General features: G+C 35.8%; 1 protein-coding gene across 1 annotated transcript; it reads left to right on the forward strand.

The window, feature by feature from the left end:
- Positions 1-4,768: 4,768 nt before the first annotated feature.
- LOC149218411 (uncharacterized) lies at positions 4,769-9,426 on the forward strand. Its single transcript, XM_089383956.1, has 2 exons — positions 4,769-5,321; positions 7,057-9,426. Exons 1-2 carry the CDS (start codon positions 5,157-5,159, stop codon positions 8,908-8,910), a joined length of 2,019 nt encoding a protein of 672 aa, XP_089240082.1. The 5' UTR covers positions 4,769-5,156; the 3' UTR covers positions 8,911-9,426.
- Positions 9,427-19,733: the final 10,307 nt, after the last annotated feature.

The following is a 19,733-nucleotide window of genomic DNA, read 5'->3' on the forward strand; positions in this document are numbered from 1 at the left end:
CGTTTTGGATTTGCTCAATCTTTCTCCAGGATTCTCTAGAGATGCTACAACCCCAAACCTCACATCCATATAAGATAACTGGAGTGACTAAAGTTTCAAAGAGGAACTTATTTCTATCCCACATTATGAGGTTTGCAGTTTTACAATTATTTTCAAGACCAAAATAAGCTTTCCATCCCCCATTAATCCTTTTCTCAATGCTATAGTTCTAGTTGAACTTGTGATGAATATCAATTCCTAGGTACTTGTAGGAAGACACTTCCTCCAAGTTACTATTGTCATACATAAAATTAGCGTAAGTGTCCTTGGATTTGATAATCATAACTTTTGTTTTGTCAGTGTTAACAATCATACCCATGGTAGAGCAAAAATCCTTAAGAAGTATAAGTTGCTTATCAAGATCAGATGGGCACCTTGTGAGAAGAACGATATCATCAGCATAGAGAAGAAGGATGATGACTATCCCAGCTAAGATCGTGCCAGCACATCCTGCTTCCTCTAAACAACCTTCTAGCTTGTCGATGTAAATGCCAAATAAGGTAAGAGAGAGGGGGCAACTTTGTTTATCTCCGATATTACACTTAATATCTTTCAACCACCCCTCATTACTCTTTAACTTGGCAATTACATTCTCAAATATTATAAATCATCATATATTAAAAAAAAATATTTTATTATAATATAACCCTTATAACAAATTTCCAAAAAAAATATATTTTATTATAATATAACAATTATAGCATATTTCCAAACATCTTCATTGATTTGTAAAAAATTATAATAATAAAAAAAATATAATTTATTTTTTATAAAAAAATTAAAAATATTAATGTATAATTAGTGTCATCTAAAGAAATATAATATTTACACGTTTGAACCATCCTTAATAAATTAATTTAAAGCTTGAAATTTAAGCAAGCCACTAAATTAACTTTCAAATTAAATATCGTATAATTAAAATATTATTTATTTATTTATTTATTTTTATAAATAATTATATAAAAATTATTAAATATAAATATGTGATTTTTTTTTAACTAAAATTAATTTATTTTTATTATACTATAACACATTACAAAATCATTCTCAAATAATATGAATCATCTTTTATTTTTATTTTTTTTTTCTGCGTAAAGGCTACTTCTATTAAAAAAGAGAAAAATATATGTACAAAGAGGTTAAGACCTTAGAGGGGCTGAAGCCATCCCTCAACCAGATATCCTGATACACATAAACCCCTTTGACAACCATCCCGGGATTGAGAAAACTTAAGACATATTTTTCAAATCCCTTACAGACAAAAGTGTGAACCAGAGCTGTGATTATCACTGCAATACTATCGACGACTATGGCTTTACTGATAATCATTCTGCCTTGATAGCCATATACAAAATTTGACAAAAACAATAGCTTTCTGAGCCATGACCTGATACAATTCATAATACTATAATGGCGAGTATCATTACCAAACCAGGAGCTGAAACAAAACAGAATTACCATTATCCGGAGAAGCATAACAGAAAGATGAAAAGACCAGAAGAGAGACTGCCCGCAGCGGGCATTGTACCAAATTCATCAAACATGTTTCTGAGAGTCCAGAGCATCCCTTTCCACCTGGCTAGGAGAGCCCATCCACGTGACGACCGCGTTGTCTTCATCTCCCATGTCGCCGCCACCTGGAGGAGTTTCCAAATTCAGAATGCCACCGGGAGGATGCTCCGGCTCGACTGCAGGCAAATTGCGCTGTGTAGAGTCCACTGGAGGCTGAGGAGCTTCAGGCGCATTCCCCTCTTCCTACATATTGTCACCATTGAACACAACACCAGCCACATCTCCCTGAAGAACGCTATCGTCCTGAGACTGAGACGTAGTGGTATGAACAGAGCTGCTAGGCTTATCCTCCTCCTCAGCTAGGATCACTGTAATACTGGCTGACAGAACGGGTTTATTGAGCCTACTGTGGAATTTGAAACGGGTGGTTTGGAAGGAATTGTGCGGGAAGGGCCTGCCATGATCAGAAGGCGGAGAGGACGGGGAGGCTGAGGCCAGTGGAACTATATTCTGGGGGGCAGACTGAGAGGCGCGGCCACGATTGCCAGTGGTGCCTCCACGGTGAGAAACACCACGACGTCGCACCATTTTCGAACTAACAGAGAGACCTGGGAAGGGAATTAAGCAGGACCAGATAGAATAGGGCCGAGGGTAGGCGAACCAGATACCAGATGAACTCCCAAGCGGCCAGAACGAAGCAGGGGTGCGAGAAAAAAAGCAGACGGACATGGAAGGAGCCGAGGAGAGCGATAGCATAAACCAGAAGCCGAGCCATGGATAAATCAACCTGCGCAGGCTCTCGAACTGGGCGCGCATTCATTGTCGAATGCTTGACCATTATTCTATACCCCTTGGCATTCATTCCAATTGCGGTGGGCTTATGGGATCTGCGCCAGATTGCTAGGTGCAGGGACATCTGCCGGCGGGGAGTAACTTCGTCTTGAATGAACCTCGATGACACTCGCATCCAGGTATATGAATCATCCTTTATTAAAAAAATAAATGATTCTGATTATTTACACGTTTGAACCATCCTTAATAAATTAATTTAAAGCTCGAAATTTAAGCAACACACAATTAACTTTCAAATTAAATATCGTATAATTAAAAGATTTTTTTTATTTTTTATTATAAATTATTATATAAAAATTATTAAATATAAATATGTGAATTTTTTATTATACTATAACACATTACAAAATCATTCTCAAATAATATGAATCATCCTTCATTTAAAAAATAAATGATTCTGATTATTATATAGCAATTATAAATCATTTTCAAATAATCATTTTTATTAAAAAATAAATTTTTATTTTTTATTTTTTATTTTTATTTTTTATTTATTTATTTTAATGTATGATTTGTGTAATTTAAAGAGATATTATATAATATAGATATAATATCTGGTGATGAACCATAGTAGCTGATGATGATAAACCACACTCCCTAGTTCATCATGATCTAAAATTTTCTCCTTTGTGATTTTTACAGAAAAGACTCTTCCTAATGTTATATACATTTACTTAAATTTCCTTCTTCTTTTTTCAATTTTTAGAGGTATCCATCATACCCATAATTCATATATAGTAAGAAACTTATGACTTAGTAAGGTTCGAGGTGTGTCAGGGTGCACTTAGGGTGTTAATCTCTATGAAATGGTCATTTACCCTTTTAGCCTTATCACAATAGACCATCATGTTCCTTTGTAGGAATTGAACCAGCTTGGAGGGGAGAACAAACCATACTCCTAGCCACCCAAATTAAAACTAGCGACTACACCTCTATATAGTTTTTTTTTAACCATGGTGAATTGATAATTTGTTGGAGTAATTTAGTAGAGGCCTAGGATCCAACCTGCGTGCCACAATAACACCAAGAGTATATCCAACAACACACAAGCCATTTTTTTTAACCATGGTGAATCAATCACTGATTGGAGCAATCTAAGCAAGGCCCATGATCAAACCTACTAGCTTCAAATATAGCACTAAGGGTATATCCTAGAGATTGCAATCCATTTTCCTTTTTCTTTTTAAACATGTTTAGTTGGTAACTCATTGGAGACATCTAGGTGAGACCGAGGATCAAACTCTCTGTTTGCCACTATAATGCCAAGAGTAAACCCACAAGCCATTTTTTTCTTTTTTACCATGGTGAATCAGTGACACGTTGACGAATCTAAGCGAGGCCCATGATCAAACCTATAATATATCCAATAAACCATGCTGAATTGGTAACTCATTGGAATAATCTAGGCAAGGCCTAGGATCAAATCTACTCGTTGCTAACACCAAGAGTATATCCTATTGCCTGCAACTATAACACCAAGAGTATATCCAATAGCTTGCAAGTCAATTTTTTTAAAATCATGGTGAATCATAACTAGAACACCAAGAGTATATCCAACAACTTACAAGCCAATTTTTTTAATCCGAACCTATATAGAAACTATATTCTAAAAATTACCTACTCTTAAAATCTTATTACAAAAAGCCAACGTATTCCTCGTATATGAAATTGGGTGTAAAAGATAACAAACCTTACATCCTAATCACTTAATGTTAACCAACATATATACACCTAAAAATTTTAGTAATTAAATTATTGAAAGAAAAAAGTCTTCCTCTTACACTAATTTATACAAATTTAGATAAAACAGGAAGATAAGAAAGTAGTTATCACGTCAACGAAAAGTTCTAACGACACTTCTCAATTTAGAAAATATTTCATATGATTGATAACAAATTCTATAAACTTGAATTAACTGATAAGTCCAATATAAACATAATTAACCATTGATGAAAATAAAAAGACATTATCATATTTCTTTTTATTTTTTTTTATGACTAAATTTACACACCTCAAACTTAGTCCTTTTCGATCATATCACTTAGATCTTATCTTATTATGATTATGTACATTATATAAATGCGAAAAATGGGCATATTTAGTAGATCTGCAAGATTATTTGGTAGGTAGAATGTTGAAAAAATTACCACAACTTGTTCACATTTAAATCACGCCAGATTTGTAGTTTTTTTCAGTAATATTTCGGTATACAGTATTTACACCTAGCCAGAAAAAAATGAACACATCAGACAGATTCCATGTTATGGTATTTATACTAGGCTCTATTTTGGATACTAATGATGACACATCGGATTCATGTTCGACCATAATGATCCAACTTGAGTGAATTGTCAGTAAAGCGAGACAGCTGCAATTCTGCTAAATTTTGGTGATTTTACTACTAACTTTTTGGGTTCAGTTGCCTTATATTTTGTGTTTTTGAACTGTCTTTGAGGCAAGCACAGGCTGGTCTAGAGTTTGTCCACCTATATTTCTATTATTAAATTACACAAAAAGGTTGGAGAAGGGCATCCCATATTAAATAGAAGGCTAACATACTGCTGATGCGATATTGATGGTCAGTGGAACAACTGTAAAAGCCATTGCAAGCTCTCTTGTTTTTCTGCTCAGAATCTGATTTCGATTCTGGGCTCTGTATGGCCTGTTTTCAGTTTTGCTGTGCCTGAAATACTGATTTATTCTGCAACTGCAACTGCTGTGGCGTGGCAAGCTGAAGAGGAAGGGAAAGGAACATGGGGAGTTGTGCCAGCAAACCAAAATATGTGGACTATGATCCCCAGATGAAACAACAGAAGGAAGGAAATGAGGAGAAAGAAGTGAAGCAGGAAGATGATGGTCGTTCTTCTCCTGTAAGGCGCTCTAGTTCCAGACCCTCTCTGGGCATACTCTTTCAAAAGGTAAGTTGAGTCTCTCTGATGTTCAGTGTCTTTGTATTTTGTTACTTTGGTGATGGATGCAAATGATAGTTTACAGTGGCACAGACCCCTGTAAATGCAAGTCTGATATGCATCCTGGACTTGAGAAGTTTGAGGTTGCATATCTTGAAATGAACTCCAACAGGAGGAGGATCATTTGTATGAATTTGAGATATGCATCCTCCACCTTCAAAACTCGGAGGCTGATATCAAACCTAGATTAGATAGGTCTGTGATATTGTCCATAGTCAATGCGCTCAATGCATTGTCTAACTTAATGTATTCTCACATAGTGTTCATGGCTTCCTGCCCTGCTGGGGTTATAGCAAGAAGCAAGAGGGAATAAGTTAATAAGTAGGCATAGTCAACCTTCTTCTTATGGAAGTTCTTTCCTAAATTTTGTAAGAATTTTGTTGAAAGTTTTAATCACCTGATTGATTGGAATTTCTTTCCTAAGTTTTGTAAGAATTTTGTAGAAAGTTTTAACCACCTGATTGATTGGAATTTTGGCCAGATGATCTTTAATTATTAAAATTGGAAAAAAATCATGGATCAAAGAGGAACTTTAGTTAGCTGAAAAAATTGAACTCACTGGAAAAGTTTATTTTGTTCATTTATTAACTCACACCATAAGAAGAGTGGGAGAGTGTAAAATATGGAGCGAAATTCCGTAATACCCATATGCCGCTATAATAAGGTAGTTTGCAATTACAATCATAGTCTAGATAACAACCACAAGCCAGAGAGAGCCCACCTTTGATGTTAGTAGCAGAGTGAGAAATCATATTACAACCACAAGCCAGAAAGAGCCCACCTTTGATGCTAGTAGGTGAGTAAGAAATCATTTTACAACCACAAGCCGGAGAGAACCCACCTTTGATGTTAGTAACTTAGTACCAGAGTGAGAAATCATGTTATAACATTAACCAAAGGGGTCTTGCACCCCAAAGCGAGCTTCCTGTTTTTCAAAAATTTTGGTGAGAGCAATGTACCCCAAAATTGGTGTCCAGATAGGGCATCTGCTAAGTTCTCTAAGTGTAAAATGTAACCCAATGCTACTGTTAAAGAACCTATTTGATTTTTCATCTTGTTGCCATAACGAGGGTTATAGAATCCATCAATGTAGGACCTTCCAAAACCTGCAGCTAAGCATGTCATCTGTCAGCCGAAATGTACTGACTTAAGTTTTTGTATAAATTATATTATTATTGCTAGAAAGCATGTAAACCCATCTTTGAAATCTTCGCCAGTAATACATAAAGCAAAACCAAAATCCCAAAAGCGTATTTATTTTTCATATCAGGGTCGTAAAAAAGAGAAGGATGAGGCTATTGCTCCCAAATGATTTGTAAATGCGCCTGACCTTGTTTCAGTTTTTTTTATTTTGAGTTGTAAATGCGTCTGACCTTGTCTCAGTTTTTTGATTTTGAGCTGACAAAGTTCAGGGTTCAAATATGACTCTGTTTATTAGGCATCCATGTTCTCGACTGGCTTGGGAAGTCGTGGAACTTGCATGCATATTCATATTTTATTTTTTTCTCTATTGTTTTCCATGGTCGACTTGATAGATCTAACTTGATGCAATCTAGGAGGTCACCACTTCAAATATCATCGAGTCAATTGTCTATACATGACGCCCTCATTTATCAGCTCTGTCAGGGCTACAAATGCATATGAATAATCAATAATGATGACTTTGAGTATACATGGATTGCAGGAAAACGATGAGCAGGGTGAGCTGCTCACAGAACAGGACGAAAAACAAAAAATTCCAGACCCATCTGCAAATGTTCTGGTGTCTGACAAGCTGGAGAATTCAGGGGCTCATGCAATCCAGACTGTTGTCGTTGAAGACCAGGTGAAACCTGCTGCTTCACTGGCATATGCAAAAGAAGTACCTGAAGAATCTTTAAACCACGAAACACTCTCGGCATCTTTGGATAGTTCGAGCACGAAAAAAGCACAGGATGTTGGAACTAACCCGGAGAAGATAAATGACCAGGGTTTGCCCACCGCTACACAAGCACCACAGTCTGCAGAGGTCGGTGATGCTGATCACAGTGAAAATCAGTTGATGACAGTTAACACGGTTACAGAAAGAGGGGATTCTTCTTCTTTGAGAAATGATAATTTGGATGAGAATGCCAAGAACTCTCTGAAACCTGGATCTGAATTGCCAGTTGTTGATAGTGAGGACACTTCTGATAATGTAGAAGATAACAATTTGGGTACCCAAATATCGACTGGTCACGTAGACAAAATTGAAAAGTCTCAAGACCCTGAAGTCAGGCCGAATGTTGAAGATGAAGTTTTAAATACAACAGTTGAAAACACTTCCCATGTTCTAAATACAACTGTTGAAAATACTTCCCAGGTTGAGACTGAGGCTTCACCTGCTGTTGGTGATCATATCTCCAACGGTGTTAAAGACAAAACTTTCGTTGCAATTGATAGAAATTATGTTGCAGAGGATGAATCAGGAAATTCACTCAAGTCAGAAACTCTGATTTCGAATGACGTGAACAATACTTCTGGAGAAGTGGAAGATAAAGAGGCCTGTGAGACGAAACTGACCATTGAAAATCATGATGCAGAAAACTTTCAGAAGTCTGGGAGTAAGTCGCCTGTAGTGGATAATATTTCTTCTTTACATGAAGTTGCTGATAACAAGGTGGGTGCCGCACAACAGGGTACTATAAATAATGATCGTGGTAATGATGCTGAAAACTCTCTCAAACTTGAAAAAGAGGTACCTAATGTTGGCCTTAAACATTCTTCTAACAATGCTCAAGATGCGGATTTGGATGTAACAACGCCAATCAAGGGCTCTGGACAAGAGGCCTGTAGCAGGACTGAAAATACTGATGCGGTACCTGTTGAAGATCATCACAGCAATACAAATACTCTGAAAACTATCGAAGATGATCATAGCAATTCACTCACTGTCAATAGAGAAAAGCAGATTTCAGAGAGCATAGAGGCTTCAGGAAATGAATTGGATGCAATAAAACCAATAGATGATTTCAAAAAAGAGCCCTCTAGCAAGACTGAAAATACTGATTTGGTACCTGTGGAATACCACCAGGGTAATTCTGTAAGCACCACAGAGGATCAATTTTTGGAAAGCAAGAAAGCATCAGTAGCTGAAAATGTGGATTCTGTTGTTCCAACAAGTACTCATGTTTCTTCGGTTGTTGAAGAATCCGTGCCTTCGGGAAAGGATCCTGGAGAAAGATTGGTGACAGAAACTGTTGAAACGGGGGGACTACATCGGCAAGTTGAAGAAGTGGCAGTGAGTTCTCAATCTGATCATTTAGTGACAAAGGCAGAAGCAGAAACAATAGATGTGGACAAGAATGCAAACAAGGATAACGAATCCTCTGAAAAGACTATTCATTCTTCTTCTCAAGTGCATCGAGAAGAATTGACAGAAAACAAACATCTACAAAACTCTCAAGCATCTTCAACAGACTTTGCAAAGGAACTGGCAGAAAATGATAAAGTTCCTAATATTGAGAATGTGGAAGGTGCATCAGTAAACAACACTCACCCTGTTAAAGATAAGCTGTAAGTTACAACCTGAAAGATTGAAGATAATTGTGGAACCAAATGTATGTCCTCTGAAGGAAGCGAGAATCGATTGTCGTCTACAGCAGCTCTGGAGTTTGCAATGAAGTGAGGTTTGACTACTACTTGCAGTCTACTGTACTTCAGTTCACGTTTTAAGCTATTCCTCTTTAATATTTTGTTCTGTTAGCAAACCAGTTTGAGCTCTGATTGATTGAACACGGTTTGCCTATTTTGTATATTCATTGAACCTTATATCCTAATCACTGTGCTGCCTTTGGACGAGTTTAAGCTTTAAGTCCATATTACCTACTTTCCATTGTCCAAGAGTTTTTAAATTTGATCTATTGTGGTGTCTTTAGATGAGTTGTTCTGCCAGTTCAGTTTAAGTTGTGAAATATTTGGGCATTGTTGCTAGGAATTTGTGCGGTTTGTAAGGCAACGATGTGATTCACACTGTGATTATATGGAAAATATGTAATGTTGATTGCAAGCAAATGTATAGTTGTTGTTGAGACTATGCCATCTGATGTAATGTTATGAACGACATGGCAAATTCAAATATGTTAACAAAAGTTTCACCTTGCAAGGTTCTTGGCACTGTGCTTCTTGAGCCTTTTTTGTGAGATGATGATTAACTGTTCATATTTATACTTTGATAGGTGAGTAAACATATTATTAAATTTCAGAGCATGAATAGATGAAAGGAAGAGCAAATTTCATGAATGTGATCCATAATACTCTTCCTTCACCATATCAAAGATGTTTACAATTTGACAGTGCAAAATTATCATAAATTTGGAAACTAAACAAATTTATCTTAAAATAAACTTTTCAAAATATTTCATTTTGTATTCGTTCACATCAAGCATCTCTTTACACTTTTCATATTTGTCCTGGTGAAGCTATATACTGAGAATAGATCATTCAATTTCATGGTTTTGCACCTGCTTTGTGATGTAGTGGTGATGCACTTCAATCTGCTTGCACCTGTCATTAAACGTAAGATTCTTTTTAAGTTGGATAACATTTTTATTACTGTTAAAAAAGAGTTGTACTCATAATTTGCTATAGTTTATGTCACCCAGAATTGTTATGACCAATATTGCTTTACATAATTAGTTGACTGTTGTTTTGTACTCTGCTCCTGTGAGGGTGTTGGAATTATTTACTCCTACTTGTCTTAAGAGTGATCATATTAAAGGTTGTGATTGTTATTATTATTAGTCAATGTGAGGTAGAGTTTGTGTTTATGTGAATAGTTTGATTGGTTAGGAGGTTGTTAGATCCAGTTGCACATGAGAAGTTCTCTCCAATGAGTTAGATCCTATTTTGGTATGTGGTTGAGATCTTCTCTGAACAATTTGAGATTAGAAATTTCAAAGAGAATGAGAGAGCAATTGCACACAACACAAATCATACACTATGATATCTTTGTTGATCACGACAGTTACACATATATAGGACATTAATCTCTAACTTCCACACTTCTAGATCATGACTACAACTCATACATAGGAAACAACAACTTCTAGATTGACGCTTGGGAACTCTTAATGACAACTCATGGAAGCATTACTTCCAATACCCTCCTTAATGCTTACATGGAAAACATTGAAACACATATTACAACAACAAGGATAATCTATGTCTAACTGGTCTTCATCAGCGCTCACATCCACTCTGGAATCTCGCAAACACCGCTCTTTCAATTTCATATTGTCCTTACCTATCTATTTACATAGAAATAAACTCAAGGCTCACTCACATCTTCCTGGCCCTCCCTTGAGGGATTCAAGCCAGAACAGAGTTTGAAACCATGTTAGAAATGTCAAAGAGAATGAGAGAGCAATTGCACACAACACAAATCATACAATATGATATCTTTATTGATCACAACAATTACACATATATATGACATAAATCTCTGACTTCCACACTTCTAGATCATGACTACAACTCATACATAGGAAACAACAACTTCTAGATTGATGCTTGGGAACTCTCAATGACAACTCATGAAAGTCTTACTTCCAATATTTGATAATGCGCTAAGGCAGTGTGTCCAACGAGTTAGATCCTATTTTGGTATGTATTTATAAGCGTACATTTATTTGTTAAATAAATCACTCAATACTGTTTTGGTTTTAAAAACCATGTCTACTCTCTCGTTTCTCTACAAACATATTGCACTGGATGATTGCTTTTTGCTAGCCATGAAACTATTCTCATTTTTATGTAGAATCAATAACTTGTAATAGACTTTCTCTGGCATACCAAACATGAATGTGTCTGACCAATCAATCTGGATTCTAAACATGAATTTGTGAGACCAATCAATCTAGATTCTAAAGTAATCATTGTGCACATTACTAAAAACATAGTACAATGTTCCTTTTACATGCTACGAGATTCTTTTGCTGCCATTCCAACGAATAGATTTAGGAAGTCATAATTTGTGATACAATGCCATCAACATAGCTTAATGGCAAGCTAGATGAGGATCTTTATCCATGGCTCATAACATAGCTTAATGGCAAGCTAGATGAGGATCTTTATCCATGGCTCATACCTTGTTCTACTGGCTTTATACCTCCATAGCTCTTTCAATAAAAGTTGCTTTAAATTTACAATCAGCCATTTTAATTTGATCCTAGCAATTTGTAACTGATAACAATCTGCATTTTTTAAACTATACAAGTAGATTCTCGAATGCAGAAAACTAGTTTCATTACATGTTTCCCACAAAGCTTTCAATACGTCCTCAGCTTCCTTATCTCCCTGATCTTTAATTCTTTTGTTTAACAATATTATTTGGCTTAACTCCTTTCTATCTACAGCTTTTTCACCATAAGAATGTTTCTAACTTTGGATTTCCAAGCTCAACTCCTTTCTGTCTGCAATGCTCCAAAGCTTTCTTACCATAAAAATGTTTCAAGGTTTGAATGTCCAGACAACCGTTCTTGAGATCAAGGCCAAGATCAAGCTTTGTTTGAATTTGGCAGAACAACCCCTGAAATTGTTCCTAGCTCCATGAAATAGTTCCTAGCCCCTGAAATTGTTCCTACCTCCATGAAATAGTTCCTAGCTTTTACTAGAAGTGTCTTCGTCAATCATTTCACAGTCCACAATGAAATTCAAAGTTTCGTCATCAATCTTGTCACACAATACAATGAAATTCAAGTGTCTTCATCAATCTTCTCACACTTTACAAGGAAATTGAACTTACAGCAATAGGCTTTCATCCCCTCAATGTGAAAAATCACCATCCTTTCACTGTTGATGGGGCTTTCTAACTAATTTGCGGTTAGTTGTGAAGCTTATCCTCTACAGAAATGAGAAAAGTCAATATATTAACAGGACATTTATGTTAAACAACACATTAGGTTAAGTACCTGAATGATAAAAGTCAATACCCTTGAAAGCATTATTCAAGTCAGGGCCATGAAAAGAGTTTACTTACACTCAAAACTTTCTGGAATATATTATGCGTTCTTTTTTTCAACTCTTGAAAAAATTATGTGCTCAAGGGGGCCCGCTTCTCTCCCTTAAACGACATTATAATCAGAATTATCTGTGCTATTGTTTACTGCTCAAGGGGCCCCGCTTCTCTCCCTTAAACGACATTATAATCACAGATCTTAAACAACATTATAATTACACGAGCCTGATAAATTTATAATTACACTCATATCATTTTCAAATTTTAAATTTATAAGCTAGTTTGAGCATACGCCGGGGCAAAGTTAATGTGGGATGGAACAATGATCTACCTGCTAGTGGGATGCTATCACTAAGATTGTGCGCAGCTCGGTCAAGCTTTGATACCACCAAAATTGTGCACAGCTTGGTCAAACTTGGATACCTCTTGGGATAATTTAGGATAGTTTAATTTCCTCATAAATGACTCTTATCCTCAACTCCTCCCCTGAGATTTGAACCACTAACCTGGTAGAAATTAAATCCCTTTTAAAACAATTAATAAATGACAACAAAAAGACACAATTTTTTTTAAAATTCTAATATCCCATATTATATTTATACTTATTTTTAGTATATAATTATTATATATTTTTTAAATATTTAATCAAAATCTAGAATTAAGCAAAATATTTAACACTGGTATTAAAAATAACATAAAAAATACTAATTTTTTTATTTATAAAACTAAAACTTTATTTTAATTAGCTATAATTTATATAGATACTATAGGTTATACTTCATCATATTGGTGGTAACCGTAATAACAAACATTAAATTACACATCAAAAATAACCAACATTAAATTACACATCAAATTTAACATATTAGATGAAATGCTGTATTAAGTCAAAGTTATATATATATATATTTTATTTAGTTTGTAATTTTGTAGCATTTTTTAACAATTTCGCTAAATCAAAATTAAATAATATATATATGTTTGTATTTCATCAAATTCGTGGTATAAATAATAAATGTCAAATCACACATGGAATTTAATATATTATATGAAATGTTTTGTTGAGTCAAAATTAATATTTTATTTTATTTAATTGTAATTTTGTAACAAAGTCTTCTTAAAATTGTGTTAAATAAAAAATATATTCTATTGAATTATTAATATTTCTTTAAAATGATATTTTATTAAATTATTAATATTTCTTTAAAATTATATTTTATTTTAAAAAATAATTAAATTAAAATTTAAAGCGTATATAGAAATTTACTTCAATTTATTATGTTGTTTTTTTCCCACATATATAAATATTTATTTTAAAGTTAATTTTAAATTTATATAATATAATGCTTATTTTAAAATTAATTTTAAATATAAATTGAAATTATATAATGAAATATTAGTTCCTACTAAATCCTGGATTTAAATCTTATGAGGAGGGGTTGATGATGGAAGTTATTTTGGGGAATTAAACTATCCCCAAGGAGATTTAAGCTTGATTGAGCTTGCACTATCTTGAATAGCATCCGAGTTGATCATTCTTTTTCCATCCAATAAATGGGCTAGTTGTGACTTAGGCTTAACCTAATCACAAAATAAATAAAAATAATATAATAAAATATTACTTTTCAATATTTCTTTTAAATAATTATCCTTTCAATTTATTGTGAATGATTATTTATGATTGTGTAAAAGTATATATATATTTTTTATGATTATTGAAATGAGTTATAATTTTTTTTTTTTAAATAAATAAATACTTCTAAACATTGAAATAATTATAAATTAAATTTGATGTTCTTTTCCAATTTTTGTCTAGATGAAAATATTATTTCTCAAAGATTCCTTTAAATTGTAATTATCTTAATTTATATTTATTATTATTTCTCAAAAATCCCTTTAAATTGTAATTATCTTAATTTATATTTATTATTGTTGAGAGTGGTCATAAAGTGGAAAGCATAATTACTTATGATTGTTGAAAGTAGTCATAGTATTTATTTTCTAGACATAAATAGATTTGATGACAAAAATTATGCTTAATGCAATCAATGATTTTCATTTTTGGTAAACAAAATATTAAAAATGAGTCAATGGTAACTTCCTAGGTTGGTAAAAGTGAAGTGTTATTAATGCCCCTATTTGGATTTAAGTCTCTTTAATGACACATTCTTACTTGTACTCATGATAGTTGCACACCAATATTTGGACAACAGTTGGGAATAGATGTAAGCCTTGGGCAACTTTCGTAGAATAGATTAGCCTTAACTATAGCTTCTTAGCTAGATATGACTTCTACAGTGGGATGACATGTTTTCGCCCCATTGAAGATCTCAAGTAAAATAATTACTTTTCATACTAATGCATAAATCCCATATATATAAAAAGTCCCAAGTGATTACAATTCTAATCCCAATATACAAAAATGGATGCCTAACCAAAGCTACAATAAGTGCATAAAGCATATTCATGATATGCATACTCGACCTCAAAACGTATACAAAACCTCCTAGAGAATTATAACACTAGAAGTGGCCATGGAATAGACTAACTAATAAAAGGACCATTCCTCAAATGGTTATGTTGATATTGGATATTGCCAAAATTGAGATATTATTTTATTCTATGAGGCATGCTAAGCCTTGACATCATAACATGAGTGAACCATTGTCTTGCTAGGTCTTATAAACTTGACCATAAGAATAAGCACCACATGTTTTAATGAAATGTTTCCATCTTTAGCCAAATGGAGCAACACTTTTGCTATTATGAAATGCACATTAAACTTATATAATTAACTCAATGAGTTTACTGGAGAACAAACTAAGGGGCATATATTAACATTGATTCCATATTCCTACTTACTCTAATGAAGATCTCTTCCTTCATTAGTAAGATCATTATCAATTATGTTACTCACTTTGCAAGGTTGGATGAAGCATTAGATTTGAAGCCAAATAATAAATGACTAATATCCTAGATCGGTGAGCTAAGTTTGAAGTGTTTTCAAAATCCACATTTCTTCCATGATGATAAACTTGTTTGATTTCCTTAACAACAATAAAATAGTCACCTTCCATGATCAATATTTTGATGTCCAAAGTATGGCCTACTTGGAGGCCTCTTTGGTTGACCATAATATCAACATTGTTGTTTGTGGATATGCCAATGTTTTAGACAAAGAACACCAGGGGTTCATGTAGGGCCTACCCAAACCCCCCTACTATGTATGAAACCATGTTTTTTGAATATTAATGCCCATTATATAGTTAGTGGGGAGTTGCTCAATGTAAAATAGATCATTTTTATTAAATAAGGGCCACTAGGTGGTTGGGATTCATTACTAGTAAGACCATAAGTAATTAAGGTTTTGCTAATGAGAAACTATTTATAAAGCTAGAAGGCTATGTAATGTTTTGCCTAGTATTGTTATTGTATTGGAGGTTTCCCCTTAAAGGGTCCCATGAACATTACTATGTTTTTGGGGAAATAAAAAGGTTTATATTTTGTTGGAACAATAGGATAACCAGGTTCATCACACCTTTGAATCTTCTAGAGAATAGTGGACTATTGATTAGAAGAGTCAACTAAGAATTCAAATGGTTAGTTGGGTCAACCAAAGTAGTTTACCAGTGCATAGGTCAAAGCATAATTCCAAGACTTTGTTATGTGACTCAACCAATCAAGTGGACCACGTCTTCCTTACTTTGATATATCTTGGAGGTATTGCTTGTTACTTGTGTTTCCTATTGTATATTGAGATATGCTCACTTATGCTTGAGCATATAATAATGTATTTAGACATGACCTCTACATGGATTGGGTAGCTTCTTGATTTATCTAAATCCTTGATTTTTCCAACATATTTTGTATGTTTAATATCATTTTTCTTCTAACTTTACTTCATGCAACTTATATTATTTGGACATTGTTCATAATTTACTATTTTTGTTGATTAATTACACCACAAATGGTATTAGGCTTCTTTCATATGCCAACATGCACTAAACTTTAGAACTTCTCTGAAGGATAAAAATGTGTTATAAGCTATTTAAACATATATACTTATCATTTAATGGGCGGAGCTATGGTTGGTAAGCATACACATAAAATTTAAGTGGAGTCACCTTATTGGAAATCCTCATACACCTATGTTAGTACTTGATGAGTAGTAGTGCACTAGACATAATTTGTATGTGGATTTGATTTTCCATGTGCCTTTAGGTATATTGAAAAATTCCTAGGGGCATTTGAATCCCTCCTTACATAAACTCCTTGAACGTTTTGATGCTACAATACAACAAGAAAAGCACTTGAAGATATCACTATCTAGTACTAGGGAATTGGGTAGTATGACTAAGGGTATGACCTATCCTCCTTAGTGCTAGCACTATTATTGAAAACACAAGTATATTATATACCTATAACACTTGACACTCATTTTCTCTTAAGACCTTGTTATCCCTAGCCTCTATAACATGGATAGTAAAAATAATTCTCGTAGAATATCATGAATTTTAGAATTCCATTAATGTAATAATACTCATGTAGGAGTACTTCCAAATCTAGGTGCTTCATCGGCGGCAGGGAAACATCTGTGAGAGAAAGACGACTGTCATTCCTAACATGAATGACAATACCAAGTAGCATTTGTACATAATGGATCTCCTCCAGGTTATCAAACCGCAAGTTGATATAGCCCATCTAACTTTAGCCTCCCACCACTTCGATATTTCTCTCATCTCAGCCTCGTTGTATCAATTATTGCTCTTGTCCTTGTGCATGCCACCTCCTTTTGCTCTCCTTCCACCCTCCCTCATGAGAAGATTCACAAATGTTAAGCACGACCATTCTCTACCCAAATACTTCAGTGCCAGATTTGTTGATCCAAATTCGATCACCATGGTTCATGAAAGAGGAAGAGTGCGATGAGGAGGTAGAGGCGTAAAGAAATGAGTCCTCTGTTGGAGAGGTAAATCCCCTCTACGGATAGAGGCGATCCCTACTAGCCCAGCAAGGGTCTAGCAACAATCAAACAATGCTGCTATGCATGTTCCTAATTACAATTAAACAAGAGGTAAAGAGCACCTACTTGGATTCCAGCGCTGTCGTTTGACGAAGAGATGTTGCCTTCGCTCCTTTGCTTTGGCTGGTCACAATCCTCCGCGATCTCCGCGAATAGATACCTGCACACACGAAGAGGAAACAAACACAAGCGTGAAATCTAGTAAAAGCAACCATACATCAGTCAGAAAAGATGTAATTCACATTTAACCATTGCAAGTACAAATGAGAATGGAACAATAATAGCAGTCATCTATTATTAATCAGAATAGAGAAGAGTACAACCAAATGTTCTGACGTCGGTAACCTTCTCAGGAGGGGCCGATCAGCATGTATCTCAAGCATTCACCTTTGAGGATGATTCTCCCAAGACAAACAACTCTCTCTCACACACAAGCAACACAAAACAACCTTCCCTAAGCAATCAATCACTTCCACACCTAGCACACCAAATACCTATAGTAGCAGCAATCTGAGCACTATAAGCTCTATACAATCCAAGCTATGTCTAACTAGCTGCTCATGGCAATGGTGGAAGTTTATATAGGCGAAGGAGCCTCCTAAAAGGGTGGAAGGATGAGCTTATCTTCAAGGGAGGTGGTTGCAAAGGGTCGAAAAGACATGCCATAGAAGGGAGTCGACATTCACAAAGCTAACAACCAAGCCTGGAGTTATCTGGAAGGCTGGTTGTTTGAACAAATTCGCCCAAACTGGATCAGCGCGGATTATGAGGCAACTGACGCGATGTCGCCGCGTCTACGTAACTGGGACAGTCATGTCAGCGCGGAAGAACACTGGAAAGGCGCGCTGGCGACCAGCGCGGAAAAGTGATTTCCTTCCGAGCTGGCAGCGCACGGAATACACTATGGAGCGCCAGTCATCGCTGGTATTTTGCAAACAGACGCGCTGATGAATAAAACTTTAGAAAAATGGGTTTTGGGCCAGTTCAGAAGGCATGAACTTAGTGATTGGCACAGCAGGGTGACTGACAGGAAGGCAGTGACAAATTACTGTGTAACAGATGCCCCCTAAAGCATGAAGACCGAGAGAGTGGGAGGGGTGAAATGCTTTACAACACACGCCGAACTGGAACACCACCAGGAAGGACCGAAAATCTCTGATAATCAAGTACATGCAGTCTAGGCATGGGCGCAGCCATCCAAAAAGACATGCGAAAAGGTCCGTGGAATGGACGCAGCCACCCAGCTGAAGAGACCATAATAATGACAAGGTATGGTCGCAGCCATCCATGAAGACTCAGGTATGGGCGCAGCCATCCATCAATGAGTCATGTAATGATCATCCACAAATCGCAACCTGGACCATAACAGACAGGGATCCAGGGTCTTGCGCTCCGTCCCGACCCGAACAAAGTACAAGTTCAAGCATGTGAATATATGAGTTGAAGTCGAACACGCATGAACATCGCCTGATTACCAGTCAATGATGAGAACTGTTAACAGACGCGAGAGGAACCACCAATAATGACAATGGCCCTCAAGGTACTATAGGTACAATCCGTGGCATGTGAATCAATGAGCTGGTGTCGAACACCCACGGAATCACTCGATCGGAGGCCAATGATGTAAACCTCGCGTCGAACACGAAGAACCTGCCATTAGGGCATGCAGGCTCTAAGGCACCTGAAGGGAGTCTCTAAGTCACCTTCCCGGATAATGAGCTGAAGTCGACAGGAAGTGACCTTGATCGAAGGTGGGCCATAATGATTCCCACATCATCGACGCGAGACAGAGGAAAAATGATTTGTGTGAGATAGCAGATGAGGTTGTATTATTGCAGAGGTCAACTTCTCTTGAACATATCGGCGACACTGTAGCGGGTTTGGCAGTATTTGACATCAAATGAGCAGAGGGTATAGTAATGATGGCAATGAGCAAATGAGAGGTCGAATAGGATAACCCAAACCCACGGAGGCCAGTGAAAAACAAGATGAGATGGTCCCACCCAGACATGAAGCAGAAGAGTGCCATGTTCAAGAGCGACATACCGCCGACACGACTATGATTACAGTTCCATTTTCCCCACCATTTCTGGCAGGTACCCCGGTTATTTTTGGATGACAAGCTTGACGGGGATAGCATATGCTTGAAGAATGTCATTTCGACAATATCCGATGTCATCAAGTGTTTAACGAGCCTGAGAAAGGAAAAACTCGACGTCTTTTCTTGTTTAGAGAGTCTGAAAAGACAGCAAAAAAGAAGACTCCAGGGGGGTCCTTTTTCGTACAGTTGTGTCTCTCGAGCCCGAAAAAGTATAAAACAATGCTCGAAAGAACCGCCCGACCATTACGATCGAGGAGTACT

The sequence above is a fragment of the Pinus tabuliformis genome, chromosome Q (assembly GCF_031772625.1).
Source record: "Pinus tabuliformis cultivar Carrire ecotype Pingquan chromosome Q, CPIR1, whole genome shotgun sequence".
Lineage (NCBI taxonomy): Eukaryota > Viridiplantae > Streptophyta > Pinopsida > Pinales > Pinaceae > Pinus > Pinus tabuliformis.